The 18,918-nt window shown below is 36.3% G+C and overlaps 1 protein-coding gene across 1 annotated transcript; it reads left to right on the top strand.

Moving 5' to 3' along the window:
• The first annotated feature begins 315 nt into the window (after positions 1–315).
• Positions 316–1,715, top strand: LOC140749189 (uncharacterized). Its single transcript, XM_073082235.1, has one exon. The coding sequence runs from the start codon at positions 316–318 to the stop codon at positions 1,267–1,269; it is 954 nt and encodes a 317-aa protein (XP_072938336.1). The 3' UTR covers positions 1,270–1,715.
• The last annotated feature ends 17,203 nt before the right edge of the window (positions 1,716–18,918 follow it).

The raw sequence follows: 18,918 nt of genomic DNA, 5'->3' as shown, positions 1-18,918 counted from the left end.
AAGTAGATACTCGTACTTGTAATTTTACTCAGAAATTATGTTACGTTTTACTTAACATTATTATATAATAATTTTTACATACCCAACAAGAGTGTTTCAAGTGGTGTAGTCGTTTATTTGCAATCAGTACCAGTAGCCTCAAGGCAGGGCGCGTGGAGTTGCGAAGCCGTCGGAGTGGGGCGTCGCTAAACAAAAACACGTATACAAGGAGCGCGCGCGCGGTGATTGGCTGCAGCGCGGCGGCCCCCGCCCTCGGCCTCCGACCCGCGCCGGCCGCCGGCTCGGCGTCACTCGCGCTCCAACCTCCGCGCCGACATGTGTAGCGGAGCCGAAGGAGGCCCCTGGCCACTGAGCAAAGACGCGCCCGCCGTCACCGCCGCGGCGATCGACCACTACAGACTCCAACTCTACAACTATGCCGTCGCTGAAAGGCTTCGACTCTACCCGCCGGCAGTGCCGCCCTGCTACGGACCGTACGCGCCGCGACTCGCGCTCTCCATGTCCCTGCTGCAGCAGCGCGCCCTGCAACCCGAGGAGCCGAAACCCCAACACAGTTACATAGGCCTCATCGCCATGGCGATCCTCAGCTCGCCAGAGCGCAAGTTGGTGCTCTCCGACATCTATCAACACATCCTCGATAACTATCCATACTTCCGCAGCCGCGGTCCTGGATGGCGGAACTCTATCCGACACAACTTATCGTTGAACGATTGCTTCGTGAAAGCTGGAAGATCTGCGAATGGAAAAGGACATTACTGGGCAATCCATCCGGCAAACATTGAAGACTTTCGCAAGGGAGATTTCAGAAGACGCAAAGCGCAAAGGAAAGTGAGAAAACATATGGGATTAGCCGTGGACGACGATGGGGAAGATTCGCCGTCTCCGCCACCACAGTCTCCGCCGCCGACGGCGTTACCTCTTCCATTCTGGGGCGCCGGCAGGGTCCCCGGTGGAGCTCAAGCCCGCAAAAGGCAGTTCGATGTAGCTTCATTGCTAGCACCAGACGATGCACCCGAGAAGAGGGTGCGACGAGATAGCAGCGGTGAAGAAGAAGCCGAAGAAGATATTGATGTAGTTGCGAGTGATCAAGAGGAACGGTCGAACGAAGACGAGGTCCGGGTGCCGCTGGCCCCGGCCGCGCATTACCCGCTGCTGGGCGGGTGGTGGCCGGCGCTGGACCCCGCGCTGTTGCAGCAGCTGCGGCGGCACGCGGCGCCCGCGCTCTCGCCGCCCAGCCCCGCCGACCAGCACCACCCGCCGGACACGTAAACTGTGGTTATTTGAGTGTGACGTACTGTACAAAGTGTAAATTCAGTATTAATAATCCGACGGACAAAATCTTATAGGTGTATAGTGTAGTCGTATTATCAAGTCATAAACGAAACTATTGTAACTATTGCTCCCGTTCTCTTAAGGAACATTGTTTTCCTATTTATGTCGGTGTATCCGTGGAGTGTATCACGTTGAAATATATTTGGTGCGTTGACATAAAATTTATTACGTTATCTGTTCTGTAATTTCTACGCTGTTCTTCCTTCAATCTTTTATAAACTGTAAATTATTGTAAATGCAACATGATTCTATTTAAGAATTATTATGAAAGATATCGTTCATAGTACCTCTACTTAATGAAATACATCTAATGGTAAAGTCTGAAAAACGACCAAGTGACTGTAGATATTATATTCTTAGAACTATTTGTATATAAATTAAAAGGTGTCTACTTATTGTTGTTATGTATCATGTAAACATAATGTTGTTTATTTACTAGAAATCATTGGAATAATCATAACTATATGACAACTCTATAAAATCTCTAAATAAATAGAAAGTATAAATTATTATATCTTTCATTTCTACATATCATCGTGTTATCGTGGAAGTAATATCTAACCCTTAAAGTTTTGTTCTTTTCAATAAAATATAGTTATCTAATATTTACAATTGACATTTTAAGTTCATTTTATACCTAATCTTAAAATTAAATTTGAACAAAAACACTTAAAATTTAATTTGGAATTGGTACTCTTTTAGCTGCCTTAGTTCCATATAAGTGTTTTTCACCTGGCTTCCTCACACATTAATAACCTAATTAACCAATTACCTTTACAATTCGTATGTAATTAAAAAGAATCTAATAAAAAGCTCAACATTCCGCTTTATCTCTATTCAAAATTATGAACTTTAGGTACTACTTAAGTTAAGGAATATTTTTTAAACATCAAAATTAAGTTAGGTACACTGCTATGGTATTGCTGAACTCAGGTTTTTTCTAAGATAGAGTAAGAATAGGCCATGGTATACCACATTGCACCCGTACTAGTTAGGGACATTAAAATAAAGTTTAGGCATTAAATTTTTCTCATGACGTTTTTCTTTATTTAAAGGAATAAAACAAGCAAGTTAATACTTTTATAATTTAATAAAACGGAATATCTAATAGTTTTTTGATTCCCAACGTTCGGAATACATACTCCCTTTTAAGTTGTATGAGATTACTCATACGCTTTTTAAAATAAATCTATTTGAAACATAGAGTACCAATAAAAAGTCTATTCGATACATGTTAAATATGTTTTATACTTTTGTATAAACAAGCGTCAATAAAAAGCCCGGTCGGCCGCGTGCGGTCATCGTAAACTCAATAAAAACATTGCAAAAAAAAACTAAAGTATTGCGATCATCGCTCAACAATTTGTTTTACGGTATTGTGTTTTTTGCCTATTAAGCGTTTAATGCCTATAAAGTTTTTGTAGGGACTTTTAATAAGGAAGACAAGTGTTGTCTAGCTATTTCATGCGTGGATTAAACAGACCACCAATATTGTATTGATTTGAGAATACTTTTTTTCGTTTTTTAATAGCCGTTTCGCTATTTTAGTAGGAGAAAGACATAAGGATACATCTTGGTTTTAGTTGAAAGTGGCTTCTTTTTGCTAGACAGGTCCTAATATTTTTATTTGAGTACCTACGTAACCCTATGTCCCAGTACGTACCATATCTGTAACTACCTATATCATATATCTATATAAATGGGTAGTAAACACGAATCCAATTAATACAAATGGAACCGCGAATTATGAATGTTGTGGAAGTGAGTAGGTAACAAAACGATTAAAAATGTCAACACAAGTAGGTAATTACATTTTTTTAGATATTGCCTAACAATTAATTTGTACATTCCTATTTTTTAATTACCGAAAAAAATACAAAAACCGCAATCAGTTGCAATTACAACATAACTAATTAATGAATATTCCACATTTTTTGTAAAAAAAGCGCGTTGTTTGTAAATCGACTCATTATCTACAAGTGATTAAAAACCTTTGTTTCGTAACACCAAAGTGTTTAGCAAACGATAAATCGGTACATACTTAGAACTGTATGGTAAATACCGTATAACAATGGTTGGGCGTATGTAAAGAGGATTTTCCCACGCAACTTTTGTATTAGTGTATGTAGGTAGGTAGGTAGATAATACACTTCGCGGTAGTGGTAATGTAGTGCTTAGTACAAGTGATTCATGACCATTATCTAGGATTCTCATGTGAACATACTTAAATACAAATATATCCTAATCGTTCAAGGAATGGTGATGTTTCGGTAAGTTGTTCTTATTTATCATTTGCTAATATTTGAACTCATCTCTATAATATTGAAGTAGGTTATTCAAAATTTTCACAATACTGTAATGATTTGATTTAGTTATTTAGGTACATAAAAAATCTTTAGTTATATATTATACGAAACTTTGACTACCTATTTTTTGAAAGGCTGAGTCTATTAATACGGTTACCGTACGAATAATTTATAATTATTAATACGGGTACTGGACAAACAATTTATTATTATCCGATTCGAACCGGTAGATTTTGAGAAATCTCAAAAAAAGTAGAAAAAAATTTTTTTTGAAATGTTTTTTTTTAATAACTTTTAAACGGCTCTACCGATCGATTTTAGAAACTAAGCTCTTAACATCAAAAAATGACGTCGATCGCCATCAGCCCGTTCGAAATCAATTTAAAAAAAAAAAAAAAAAAAAAACCTAACCTAACCTAACCTAACCTAACCTAACCAATTGAATAAATGTACGCATAAATATATTTAAAAAAAAATTGAATTTGTCACATTGTTTAAAGAAAAAAAAAATTGAATAACTGTACGAATAAATATAATTTATTAGTCCAGTACCTGTACAAATAGTCACATTGTTTTTGAAAAGTACATAGTAAGCTATTTACAAAATGCATATTATGGTATTTACAAGTGTCATGATTTTGCTTTTGATTATTTTACCACAAAAGTTTCGCATATGTAAAACACAGTTTGTGAATAATCACCAACACATGTCATATACCTTCACATATTATTCAACATACAAGATAGTTTTTAATAAACAGATGTAAAAATATGAAGAAGCACTGCATTAATTGATTTACTAATGAGAGTAATGATTCATTCCCCGAGCAATACGCTATGCCTTGGTAGGTACATGGCTAATTTGGGATCTCACGTTTTTAGGAATTTAAACGGTTTATTTAATAAATGCAATAGAATCAGCCATTTAAGATTTTAATCAGTCAACTACATACGAAGGTGGGTATTGTATTGTGCCTAATTATTGCGCACCATCAAAAAACCTGTTAAATTTTCTAATATCTTTCATTAAATATGTAGATAATTATGCGGTGTGTTATGTTCAGTGTGAATAGCTTATTTTTTCGTATGTGGGAGCACCACCGCCACCTATTCATTTTCTATATCAGACAGACTTATTTTAGGGAGATATGATGGGTTACTTTTGAGTTTAGTAATGCATCTTTAATCAACTTCACTCTCTGTTTGGAATATGTTACTGCTGCCAGGGAGACATTAATCACGTAAGTACCTACGTAATATCTTTACTTAGATACTATTTTTCTGCAGACATATCGTGAAACATACATAAATAAAAATATATGTATAAAATAATCATTACAATCTACTCGTATATGGAGGAACTAAACTAAATAAAGGTTGGCAGCTACCGCGAAAAAATATCAGTAGGAACTACTAGCACCTACTATTTCGAAACATGAAACATTTTATTTTTTCATGTCATTAGAAGATGTACCTATTTCCTGTCACCCAACACCAACTTTCTCACCAACAAGTAATGCCTATTTTAGATTCCGTATCTAGTTACCCAACGCTTGAATGTTATCGTGTTATCAGCCAGAGGTATTTAGTCGTAATCCGTAAAATCGCAAACAGGTTGTGTGCCCATAGGAAGGGTAGTGCGTCAACTTCCTGACTCTCAATAAGGGTATTGTTGCAACTTGGCGGTTATCCCAGATTAGCCGCAGATAAAATCGACGAGCACCTTTATATTCGTGTTTACATATCTCCTAATTGTTGTCACTTTTACGTAAAATTGTGGTGACATTTTAGAATAAAGAAAAAGTTTTGTGAACCGCATTAGGAAGGTTGTGTCTTATTTCGTTGGGTAATGCAAGGTGTCTCGCAAATTCACATGAAAGTGATTTAAAACATAGATTATTGAATCTTGGATATGTATTTGGGTTTGTACTCTTACGTTCATAACTACACAGTAAGTTTTCTTGTGTTTTATGCAATGAAAGTAACAATAAACTAAATGGTGTATTTTTTGTTATGAGTATTTATTTGTTGAATATAACCTTAAGGAATAATTATTATATTGTATCGTATATTAAAGAAAAAGGAGTTTATTATGTATGGAAAAAGTTAGTGTGCCATGGTAGAGCTAAATGTTGAAAAAATGGTACCTTTTCTTTCATTTAGGATAGATTAACAATAATTATATTTGTAACGTAACTTAAAACTTTAACTTTGATAAATTACAAAATTAATATTTTTTGGTTCTATTCATAGATAAGTAGGTAAGTATTTTCTTATTATAACTTCTTATTTAAACGCAATTTTAACCTTAAGTAATCTTGAATTTCAAATTTTATGTTATGAAGCGTTAACGTTTTATGTTTATATTTTTTGTATTTATGTTTTTGGAAAACATCATTTTACTTATATAATTGTTGGGGGTATCTCCAATGAAAGACTTCAATCCAGCTAGTTATTTTTAATTAATTCCATCACCTCCACAAACATCGTCCTTGACATCTGCCGTTTCCCGCCATAATACACTTTTGTTTTTTTTAAATCACGAATACAGCGTTATAGCCAATTTAAATATGTGGCCAGCATTATTTTTCGAGTGAAAGGTTTTAAACTTATTTTAATTTTATTTATTTTTATAATGTTAAACTAACGCAATAAGGTATAATAATAAATGTGACCTTATATACCTAACATTTATTGACCGAATGGAAGACCAAATTATGAAGACGTAAATACGAGTGGGTGTATCTAGAGGCAACTTCGCCCAAATCCCCATTAGCTGTTTTGCTATTCCACGTAAAGTCAAAGCCGTAGCAAGTGTTGCTAATCGAATGAGCGCTAATGAATGGCTGACGCGGGTTCTGTGAGAGCATGTAAATGGGGCCTAATAGCCTTACAGGGCTGGGTTCCGTATTTAATGAACGTGCGTAGTGTTGGCACGCACGTCGCGTACTTATAGCCGGCCCGTTGCGTTAGCGAATATTTGATATTCGCCGTTTGGTTTGTCTTTATTGCACATTGTTTGATGTATCGTCTCGATTTAAACACTATCTCAGGAAATGTAGAGTCTAAAAAATCAAAATAATGAAAAATAGGTTAAATAGATAGATAGATATTCTTTATTGCACACTTCAATAGATCATAACAATAGTACACAATTATATGGGTTAATTGTATGCAATTGGCGGCCTTATCGCTAAGCAGCGATCTCTTCCAGGCAACCTATGCATGGAAAAGGACAAGGACATAAATAGGACAGTTTTCTTTAGGACTGTAGTTTAAAATATAATAAATTTAGATAATTGTCAATTTAGCTCCGTGCAAGGAGCTACGAGTATATAGATCGGTTAGTAGTATCGGTATATCTCCCTTATCACACTTACCCAGAACACAACAGCATTTAACATTGCAATTAGGCAAAAATAGGTTTGGTGGTGGTACCCCCGGAGTCTAACCACAAAGTGTAGACTACAGCTTGTATATTTGTAAATTCGCTATTGCTACTTACCAATTTAATAGTAAATGTTTGGACTGAACATTCCTTAACCTTATTGTTTTAATTTATTTTAAGTTATTGAACATACCGATGGGCTTATACGTATGTATGTTTTGACAAATAGTAAAAAACCTACTTCGTATTGGAGCATAAATATCTCTAGACAATCATATAACCACGGATCGTATAATAAACTTCTTATAGGGACTTAAAGTTCCTATTTCGTCACACGAAGAATGCCGCTCAATTTTAAGCACGCTGAGACACCGCCGAATTCGAAGCAGGATTTTTTATATACTGCAGTAAATAAGCATACAGTAATCCTGATGTTAGCATCGACCCACACATGGCCTTTAGATCAATTATCAAAGGTAGAGCAGGAACCTGAGATTTTAATTAAAGAAGTAGAAAAAGCAATCCTTAGCCAAAAAACAGGTAAAGCCCTCGGTCCTGATAAAATTGCAAACGTCATGTTGAGAGGTACTGTCGACGTATTAAGTCCTATCCTCACTAAAATCTTCAACAAAATGCTCACTTCGTGCAGTATCCCACAACAATGGACCAAATCTCACATAATTCTTTTGCACAAAAAGGGACCTAGAGAAGAGATCGGCAATTACAGACCAATTAGCCTCATATCAAATGTGTATAAAGTATTTGCTAAAGTTATCTTAGAAAGAATCCACAAGAAGCTAGATGAACAACAGCCAGTAGAACAAGCCGGCTTTCGCAAAAACTATTCGACTTTAGATCACATTCATACAATTAAACAGGTAATTGAAAAATACAAAGAGTTTAATAAAATAGTGTATATAGCGTTCATTGATTATAATAAGGCGTTCGACAGTTTGATCCACGAACGAATTTGGGACAGTTTACAGCAACAAGGTATACCACAAATCTACGTAAATATCATTAAAAAAATGTACTCAAATAGTAGAGCGAGAATACAGCTGGAATCGTTAGGTAATGAATTTCCTATAGAGAAAGGCATCAGGCAGGGAGACCCAATCTCGCCGAAGATTTTTTCAGCTGTATTGGAAAGTATCTGTCGAAATTTGGAGTGGGAAAGCTTTGGTATTTGTATAAATGGTAAGAGACTAAATCACCTGAGGTTTGCCGACGACATAGTGTTGATGGAAGAATCGCCGAGAGTTCTAGAGCAAATGATTAGAGACTTATCTAAAGAGAGTAATAAGTTTGGTCTAGTCCTGAATAATTCAAAAACAAAGCTCTTGACTAATAGCGTAGAGGTAGAGATAGCAGTAAATGACGATGTGTTAGAGTACGTTGAGGATTATGTTTATTTGGGACAAATCATATCATTTAAAGATCAGATGAAAAAAGAAGTCAACAAAAGGATAGCAAATGGGTGGAAAAAGTACTGGGCACTAAAGTATTTAATGAAAAATAAAGACTTTAGCATGTCCATTAAACGCAAGTTATTTAACACTTGTATTTTACCTTGTTTGACTTATGGCTGTGAGACATGGGCCCTTACATCACTAAATAGAACGAAACTTGCAACATGTCAACATGCTATGGAGAGAAGCGTTCTTGGCCTCAGAAAAAGTGATAGAGTTAGGAATATAGATATAAGACAAAAAACCAAATTTACAGATATTTTGCAAAGGATAGACCAACTTAAATGGAAATGGACTGGCCACTTGATGCGCTCTAAAGAGGAAAAGTGGAGTAAGGAAATCACAGATTGGTACCCCAGAGATTCCAAAAGAAGTAGAGGTAAGCAATATTGCAGATGGGAAGATGAAATTAGAAAGACAGCGGGACCATACTGGAGGAGAGTCACAAGAGACAGGGCTCAGTGGAAAGAATTAGAGGAGGCCTTTGCCAGGAGGCAAACTGAGTTAAGAGACCTGATATAAGAGGTTATTTGTTAAATATTTTTATCTTTATTGTTTATTTTAAGTCGAAAAGATGTAAAACCTTTTGCTATATTAGTGTTTGTATATTCTCAGTAATAAAGGCTATTTTATTTTATTTTTTATAATCCTGATGTTAAATAGCAACTGTTGCCCATAAAAATCTATAAATTAACCCCAGATAGGATTGGAACCCAACACGAGGTCTGCTAAAGATACTTTGCCCTCCCATTCATTCTACATTGAAATGTCTCTTATAATTCTTTCCCTTACTGCATCCGTAAAATCAACAGACAGAAATATATCGAAGAGACAGACAGACGAAGAGTTGAGTCTTTCGTGCTATTTGCTATTTGGTGTCTGCCTATCGTTAGGCCGAAGCAACAGTAATCGAATAATCCTGACGTGAGCCAGCGGCATGTAAATGCAGCCTAATGGCCCTGGTAGGGGATCTACACCCTTACCGTAAGTCGAATAACGTTTGAATGTACGAGTACAACGCCAGGCAGTTTACGTATCAAATATGTGTTCGTTTAGATTTTCTCTTCTTGCAATAGGTAGGTACCTACTTCAAATTGTTATAGGTTAAAAGAATCCTGAGGAAAGTTTGGTATAAGTAGGTAAATAGATACCGTTGAATACTCAAATTAAATGTAAGCAACAATATACATATCTTTCTAACCATGCCTTTTATGCAAAAACCCAATGGCACTAAATAAGTTGCGTAGAGTTCAACTAAGTTTTGAACTGTATAAGTAAGTATTTATTTCAGCCGCAAATCCATTATTGTCTTATTTTATTTCATTAGGCATTTTATTGCAGTCATTTATGTCATTACATATTTAAGTTATAGTTGATAAACCTTATCAGAGGTCAAAAACGTTTTAAAACTTGGTCCTAAACTTTCAATATCCATTCAAACTAGAAACTGTGACTTATTCGCATTAAGTTAACGCTAGATCGAATTCTACACAAAAGGTTATGCATGAGCGAAACAAAAATAGTTCGTTAATATTTCAAAAACACAATCGTCAATCATCGTAGCGTGGATTTGTTATAAAAATATGTCGATCGGTGGGTGAGCGGCGCCCGCGGCGACCCATTCAGAGTGCTCGCCGATTCCGACACATTAACACCTATTACGAGGCACCTTTTGTCCTGTGCACTTCACGCAATACTTTCCTTTTTACTGTTTATTGTTATCGTTTGTTTCGGCGCGCAAACCGTTCCGCGACAATGCCGGTGCGGCCCGATGAGCGCTTTCAAGTGTCGAAAAGCGGTAATTTGCTTCATTCACATTGTTGGGGCTAAAAGTCGGCCTTTGTCGACACTTGACGGAATTGGTGGCGTTTAGATTCGGGAGGCAATTCGTGGAGTGGACGTTTTATCTGCGATTCTCGCATCGCCGGACACCTAATGGAGTCCTCTGCGAAGCGAATATTTTGGTTTTCGAGTAAATAAAATATGTCCAGTATGTCCCAAAGTGTTTTGACCTATTTCTAAAAAATGGTGTGGTGTGGTAAGGGAGACAGACTTTTTCGAGGCGTTCCAGCTTAGTCCTCAGGGGTAGCGGCGCATCTGTGGCCGACCTCAGATAGAAATATCTAATCTTATCTGGGGTTGATTACAGATGTCCATGGGCGGCAGTAGCTACTTACCACCAGGTGGACTGTATGCTCGTCTGCTACTCCTATAATAAAAAAAAAGTGTTTTCGAGCGTATATTTCAGTTTATTTCACAACAGCTATTGACTAACTAAACCTAAACCTAACTTAAGTATAGTCTGCGCCAAACTGCTAGTCCGCTCTGAAGTCGTTGCGAGCAGGTGTACTCATACAATTTGCTATGGCGACGCGATTCATCTCTATATTCAGAGCGGACTAGCAGTTTTACGCGGACTAAACTTATGTAAGCTGCATGTACCATAGACCTATTTATACCCAAACCCCGTAAATCACATTTATATATGCTCATGTAATACGTTAATACATAAACGATAGAGATTGATAGATACATATGATTTGCAACGGCAGTATCATCAGACAAGACATAATGTTATTTACATTTAATCAGAGTGGCTTCCGGCCAGGTGTCGGTAACAATTCAATTTGATTGATACACTGCCTAAGCGATGTAGTGTACTACTAAGGCATGTAAATTGTGATTTAGGTAACACCTCCTAAACGGACGTTACATGCCTAAGTAATGTACCTATTTAGGTATCCCATAATAGAAATATTAATCAAAATAGAAATTATTTGTTGATATCATTATAAGTGTGTATAGTCGGCTTCAAAAGTAGATAAACAGATTCAGGATTCAAATTTACCTTAAATCCGCAGTTATGAATCTCTAGTATTTTATATAGTTGGTATTTTTATGTCCTGCTACCAGGGGCATTATCCAACTGAGCATACTTCATCATGTTTCTCCATTAAATTGTGGTTAACACAGTAGGCATAGGAACTTATCGTTAAAAATCTTGGAATACGTGCTTCTAGCTCTAGCTTCTGTAGAGCTAAAAGCACGGAGGATGGGAATAACTTTGAAGGTGGTAGAACCCTTTGTGATTCGACTCGGCAGCACCACCGCCACAGCTATTTCTACCTAATAACAACAGTGTTAGGCGCTGCTGTGTGCCGGTTTGAAGGGTATGGTAAGGGAGACATACTTTTCTGAGGCGTTCCAGCTTAGTCCTCAGGGGTAGCGGCGCATCTGTGGTCGACCTTAGGTAGGAATATCTAATCCTATCTGGGGTTGATTACAGATGTCCATGGGTGGCAGTAGTCACTTACCATCAGGTGGACTGCATGCTCGTCTGCTACTCCTATATTATAAAAAAAACTAAAGTTGCAATACTGCACATGTATAACCAATCTGAATACATTTTACCTGAGCACTTATTTACCTATGTTACATCCGTTGCGTCCGAGATATGACAGTGTAACATAATACCCACGAAAAGAGACACTCGAGCTCTATTACGCAAACGGCCAACACTCCACAAACACGATAGGGTGTGCAGTTTAAACTAGCAAAACAAATACCCTGAAGAGGTTGGAGAGACCGCCCGCAATCATTCGCACTTTGTAAGGGTTGACTTTACAGCATTGCTTGAGGCAGATGTTTGTGTCGCCAACATTGGTCCCAAGGTGTAGAGGTATGTGATTGAAGGAGAGCTAAATGAGTTAGGTTGAAATGTCAAATAAAAATATGTATAAGGTAATAAAACTCAGATAAAAGAAGTAGTGTAACGAAAAGGGAATTCTTAGATGTGTAGGTTTCTTCATAAGAAACACGTACTTACACCTGACAAATGTGGTAAGTCTATCAATCTGCACTTGGCCGGCATGGACAATTATGCCCTAAAACCTCATCATTCAGAATAATTTATATAATAATAAGTTCAATGATGATTAGGTACTATCAAAATGTTAAGATATTCTTAACATTAACACGTTTTATTCTTGTGTTGTTCAAAATTAAATATTTTTCTGTCTTTGAAAAGAGTTATCTGTTGTATAATTATTTAATCATATAATTATGTGAAGTAGGGTAACATTGAACATATCGGTGTATTAAGCAAAGATGTCACAACATAAAAATCTAGTTACAACTACGACAGCAGCCAAACAAATATCGGAATCCCGTGCGAAATCCCCTAAACCGGCAGTCGGTAATCAGCGGGCTTCCTTGGCCCGCGGTGGCAATTAAATGTGCACACGCGAGTGGGTCTCAATGGCCCACCAGTCAGCCCCGCAGCCCACGCTCCACTAGCGCACGTCACAATCGCCATTTGATTCGCTAACTCGCGTATTATGGGAGCCGGATCTGTCCCGATTATTCCTATTCGCCTGATTATTCGCATTCGCAACGATGTTTTGTTCCGGGTTTATTGGGATGTAAACGCGGACAGTGCGTGATTTTTCGTGAGAGAATGTTAGATATAACTAAGTAGGTTTATTATTGTAATTCTTTAAATATTTCAATATCTAGCACAGTTGAATTATTCCTTTTAAATAAACCGGGGGATTCAAGCTTATACCTTAACTTACCTATTTATTTATCCATCTTCTTGCTCTTTGTTCAACAAACACTTTTATACTGACCCAATTTTGACATCTACAATTGCAATACAAAAATATATAAGTATAATGAGATCCCATTATTTTTACAAGCTTTTTTCCTGTTCAAAGAATTTATCCGTAGCATTTGAAATCACAAGCATACTTGTGCTAAGTCTATCATAATAAAATTACATAAATAATGTATCGCAGTCCGGTTTAAATTCACGAGTGTTTATCAACAATAACAGACCACCGTGGCGGCTGTAATGCTGGGTTGTTACGAGGCCTGGGGGCCTACCACCATCTTTTAAAAGCCATCATAGATCAGGAAAGTTTTATTTTAATATTGCATCAACATTATTTTGTTTCGTACCACGACCTCCTTAAAACAGCATTGTTTTATTCCTGCCGAGTGATGTAAAATAATGAGTAATTTGCTTATTCCTTATCCAAGAGGAAACGAGATATCCAAACTAGTGTCATCTCTTTCGCATCACGGCCTTGATTGTGTTCCGTCATATGCAGTTGAACAAACTTAAGCCCTTACGTATTTTTCGCTTATCCATTCTATAAAACCAACTGAAATTGTCATATTTTGCTTTAAAAAAATACCTGCAAAAAAATAATGAATAATTTCGACCGACATCATACAAAACTGCGAATTGTAATATTGTAAAAACAATCTTACTTTAACGAGGTCGTGGTACGAAATTTCAATGTAAGAAAAACAATATTGTTTTAAGAGATGGTAGTAACCCCCCTGTTTTACGAGACTGCATACCTTGCACGCTAATACAAAGAGTAGTATCACGGCTTGCCTAGCTATTGGAGAAACAAATATTTTCATTTCACCCAAATATTTATGTAAAATCGTAATGGAAGGCGATGTTTGTAAAAGATGAATGTCTGTAAAAGCTGTAGTTGAGAAAAAAATGTATGCGCATTTTTAAGATAAAGATAAAATGTTATTTGATGTTAAGAAGAAGCTGAATGATGCTAACGGAATTCAAATAATATATCCTAAGTCCTATTTAAATACTTTAGAGTCGCTTTTCAAATATTTGTTTCAAATCTAAAACCAGAAAATTTTGCCACCTAATCTAACATATTCATATGAATTTTAAATGTCTTAAATAAATAAATTATTATTATTATTATTATATAATCATTTATTTCCGTAAGGAATCGGACTTGTACCAATTTATATTCTTAGAAGACCCGTGGCGTAGCGGTCACCGCATAAGTTTTGCAAGGAAGCTATTATGTACGACTTCGACCCCTGTAAATAGCTAAACGACTAATTTAGATGTATGCCCATATTGTTCATGTATTATTTGTGTGTACGTTTCATATATAACATAGGCTTATAGTATAACTTACGGGCTGCGAGCGTAAAAATTGTAAGCTATCGTCTTGTATCATAAACGTAAGCTTCGTATATCGATAGTGTAAGCCCAGCATTACGAAAGCCACACTTAGAACATCGATAGAGGTTTCTATGACATCGGTGTTATTTTGTTAAACAAGTCCGCTTTTTATTCAGTGATCAATCCTTTCGATGAGAGCGATGCGCCTCGCTGTTTGCTTTGCTACGATATTGTCAATAAGCGACCCACACATATCGTATTCTACAAAAAACACATGCATTATATTAATACGTTAAATGCTCGTGATGATCTAGTGGAATGAAACTGTACGTAAATGTGTGTGTTATTGGTTTACACACACTAAATATGAGCATCTCTGATTTTTAAAGTTATGTGCATATTAAAAATTAATCATCACTTGTATATCACTCATCAATCGTATTGTATATCAATCACATTACTATAACGGTAAAGAAAAACGTGAGGAAATCTGAATAGCAGCGAGTTTTAACGGAGCTAAACTTTCGCACTTGGCCAGATTGCAGGGACCAGAACAATGTTTGATGAAAAACACTCCGTAAGAGCTAACGTTTATCACGCCATTTCAGCAATCCTGAGTTTGGCGGGTTAGGTAATACCAAAATGATAAAATTCGAAATCTGTTTGATTCCAGGTATGGTCCATCCAACACAGATAATTATAGTGTAGTCATAGATTAGTAAAGATTACTCACTCCTAACAAGAAAATGTACCCAGGTTTGAGAATTCAAATAGTTGCGTAAAAAAGTTTTGCCACGTCTCCGTGCTAAAATGTCCCTAAAATATTTGAAATAATTATTTATTTATAACGTAAATTACGCAGTATTAGTTATTTATTCGTAAATTTTCTCTTAAAATGTTTTTATTTGTCAAGAATTCAAAAAATAACTTACTAAAATAAGCCGTTTGTGGCTTCATTTAATTTCAAGGCGGCGAAGTATCTTTACTAATCTATGAGTGTAGTGCAAAGAGTATAATATTAATAACCTATATGTAGTGTATATGAAAATCAAAATACTATAAATATATTATACTTATACACATATTGTGATTTCACCCAACAATTTGGACCACAAAAAAGCATGTCACCTTTGTGTACCCATCCCATATCACATGGCGTGAAGTTTTGAAACGTAGCTGGTACAATGGAGGTCCTTCGGGGAAGCTGTGGAGTGTTGACACGGGACAAAGGACGCAAACTCGCGCGCCACTCTCCTCCACGGATTATTTTGAAACTCAGTTTAACGAGATGACGATGTCGTTTTCTGTATTTTTTCGAATTCGTAATCTTTGGTTTTAATGACGGTTGGTGTTTCGATTTGTCACTTATTTTGTAAAAGGCAAATGTAGTGAAGAGATTTGCTTGCGGTTTGACCGCAGTTTATTCTCGACTCTGTCTCAAACTATAGAGATCGTCTCTTTACCTCTCGTCTGAAACAATCTGGTAAACTATGAACTATAGATATAGCTCTATGGAAATTGTGCAAACTAACAGGGAAAAAATGAATATTTTAAATTATTTGTAATTGCTAATATTTTTTCTGTCTCGGACAATCTTATCAGACAAATCACATTCAAATTTTTTTATACTTTCTAACAAAGTTCTAACATAAAAAATGAAAACTAAACACAGTCATGTATGCAGGTCAAACGTAAGTTATATGCCTAAAACAGAGTCCTAAAGATTTACCAGCTTATAATAAGTACAGTAACCAACAAATAATAAAACGAAAATATACCAAAATCGGTGTCCGATCTAAAAATAATGAAAGCAAGCATACACGTGAGAGAAAACATCGCGGTAAGTATACAAATCTTATTACAATGTAGGTATTGTGATAAATGAAGCAAGAAACAGTTGAAGTGGTCACAAACGAAGCGTTCCGTGGTCAAGCTCCGGGGGAGTGTTTGTACTTGACCTGCCTTCGTTAACTCTTTGACTGGCGAGTTATGAATCACGCGTAAAACATTGAGTATGTATTATTCCTTGAACTTGAGTAATATTTTTGTGCATCTATTTTAACAATAGGTTAATCTTGTCGTTTCCGCTTCGTATAATATGTTTTGATGTTTCTAAAATAACCGGAATGTTATTTATGGACGGCATAATTTTTGTAAAATCAGAGGTGCTTGAGATTCGAACCTCGGCTTACCCGATGGAAAGGACGGGTTTCTTATCATTAAGCTATCACTGCAGAAGAAACTGTTGAAGTGGTCACAAACGAAGCGTTCCGTGGTCAAGCTCCGGGGGAGTGTTTGTACTTGACCTGCCTTCGTTAACTCTTTGACTGGCGAGTTATGAATCACGCGTAAAACATTGAGTAGGTACCTACCTACTTATTATTTCTTGAACTTGAGTAATATTTTTGTGCATCTATTTTAACAAGAGGTTAATCTTGTCGTTTCCGCTTTCGTATAATATGTTTTGATGTTTCTAAAATAACCGGAATGTTATTTATGGACGGCATAATTTCTGTTATCAGAGGTGCTTGAGATTCGAACCTCGGTTTACCCGATGGAAAGGACGGGTTTCTTATCATTAAGCTATCACTGCAGAAGAAACAGTTGAAGTGGTCACAAACGAAGCGTTCCGTGGTCAAGCTCCGGGGGAGTGTTTGTACTTGACCTGCCTTCGTTAACTCTTTGACTGGCAAGATATGAATCACGCGTAAAACATTGAGTACCCACTTAATATTCCTTGAACTTGAGAAATATTTCTGTGCATCTATTTTAACAATAGGTTAATCTTGTCGTTTCCGCTTTCGTATAATGTTTTGATGTTTCTAAAATAACCGGAATGTTATTTGTGGACGGCATAATTTTTGTAAAATCAGGGGTGCTTGAGATTCGAACCTCGGCTTACCCGATGGAAAGGACGGGTTTCTTATCACTAAGCTATCACTGCAATTGCATATTAACTGCAATTTCCTAAGTTCATTTATTTACTTGAATACCTGTATGATAACCACCCATACCAAACTACACAAATTATGTTACTAACATAACTATAAACTAACAAAAAATAACTTATTTACAACATTTTAGATGGCTTGTTGTATTTATAACTATTTTTGTAAATTTTGTAAATAAGTTAATTTTTGTTAGTTTATAATTTAATTTACTACCTTTTTTTACTTTAAATTTCATGTATACAACCATCTTTTGTAAAAACTAAAATAATAATGTAAAAAAATATGTTAGTAGAAAAAATACCTACCAATAATAATCCTTTAAATTCGTGTCCCACATCAATATTTAATTTAAATATTTGCGCTTCATTGTGTGTCACGCATTTCATAATCACCAGATTCGCTTAGATATTTACTTTCCCAACGGTGTTATTGTTTGCGAATTCCAATAAAATCCAGGTAAGTAAATTCATTCGAACGGCGTACAATAAACACGTTATCTAAACATCACAAACACAGCATCACGACAGCACATTGACGTGAGATATTTTATAAAAGGTATAATATTACGTCATTACCTACTGTTCCAACCCATTACCTACTGTTCCACCTCTTGCTATATTGGTCTCCTCTCAGAATGTATAGGATTAAACCATAGTCCACACACTGGCCACAACTTGACAAAAATATTAAAGGCATTACTGGCTATTATCTCCGAAGTTTGAAGGTATCTTAAAAATGGTTTTCTTCGTCGTTAAAGCTTGTAGTTGCTTATTAATTTCTAACGTGCACAATGCACATAACTTCAAAAAATTACATTTGTCTCGGATATAAACTTGGACCTCGGCATGTCAAGTCGAAGTTACTACAAAGCCACTGCTGCCTTACGTAAGCAGAGTTCAAAAAACTCAAACAGATATCGGTAGCTCATTAATGGTCGAAAGTTTTGGACAAATATTTGAACATTCCGTCTCAATCGTAATTACCGAGTTGTCGCGGCGTACAAAGACTGGTAGTTGATATAACAGCATTTATTTATCGTGGCCGAAACAGAGGAGCTCATTAAAAACACATCGGGGTACATGTGTAAATAAATACGTTCCGAGACGACTCGCCCAAACATCTTCAGGCCGGCGCGGGCGGGGACACTTGCTTATGAGTTACCGGGACATAATGCTACAGATATCTCATATTTTAGATTCGTGTCATGTTGTTGACAATAATATTATACTAATGAGTCACGATCTAATTATTCTATTCCCATCGCTAACGTGTAAAATGATAAATATATTAACTGTGAAATGAGTATTGATTTCATACGGATTAATCAATTTATATTGTAACTAGATGACCCAGCAAACGTTGTGTTGCCATATTAATAAAGAAAAATGTTAAGGGTGAACAACCCTTATCACTTAGGGGTATGAAAAATAGATAGTAGCTGGATTCTCAGACCTACTGAATATGCATATAAAATTTGGTGAAAATCGGTAAAGCCGTTTCGAGGAGTACGGTAACTAAT

Source organism: Epargyreus clarus, unplaced genomic scaffold, assembly GCF_041222505.1.
Source record: "Epargyreus clarus isolate Ecla_fem2 unplaced genomic scaffold, WU_Ecla_fem_2.2 ptg000017l, whole genome shotgun sequence".
NCBI classification, from domain to species: domain Eukaryota; kingdom Metazoa; phylum Arthropoda; class Insecta; order Lepidoptera; family Hesperiidae; genus Epargyreus; species Epargyreus clarus.
Note: the sequence above shows the minus strand (reverse complement) of the source record. Positions and strands in the feature narration are given on the sequence as shown.

Coding starts and splice junctions, on each gene's coding strand:
- LOC140749189 (XM_073082235.1), top strand. CDS start 316: ATGTGTAGCGGAGCCGAAGGAGGCCCCTGGCCACTGAGCAAAGACGCG.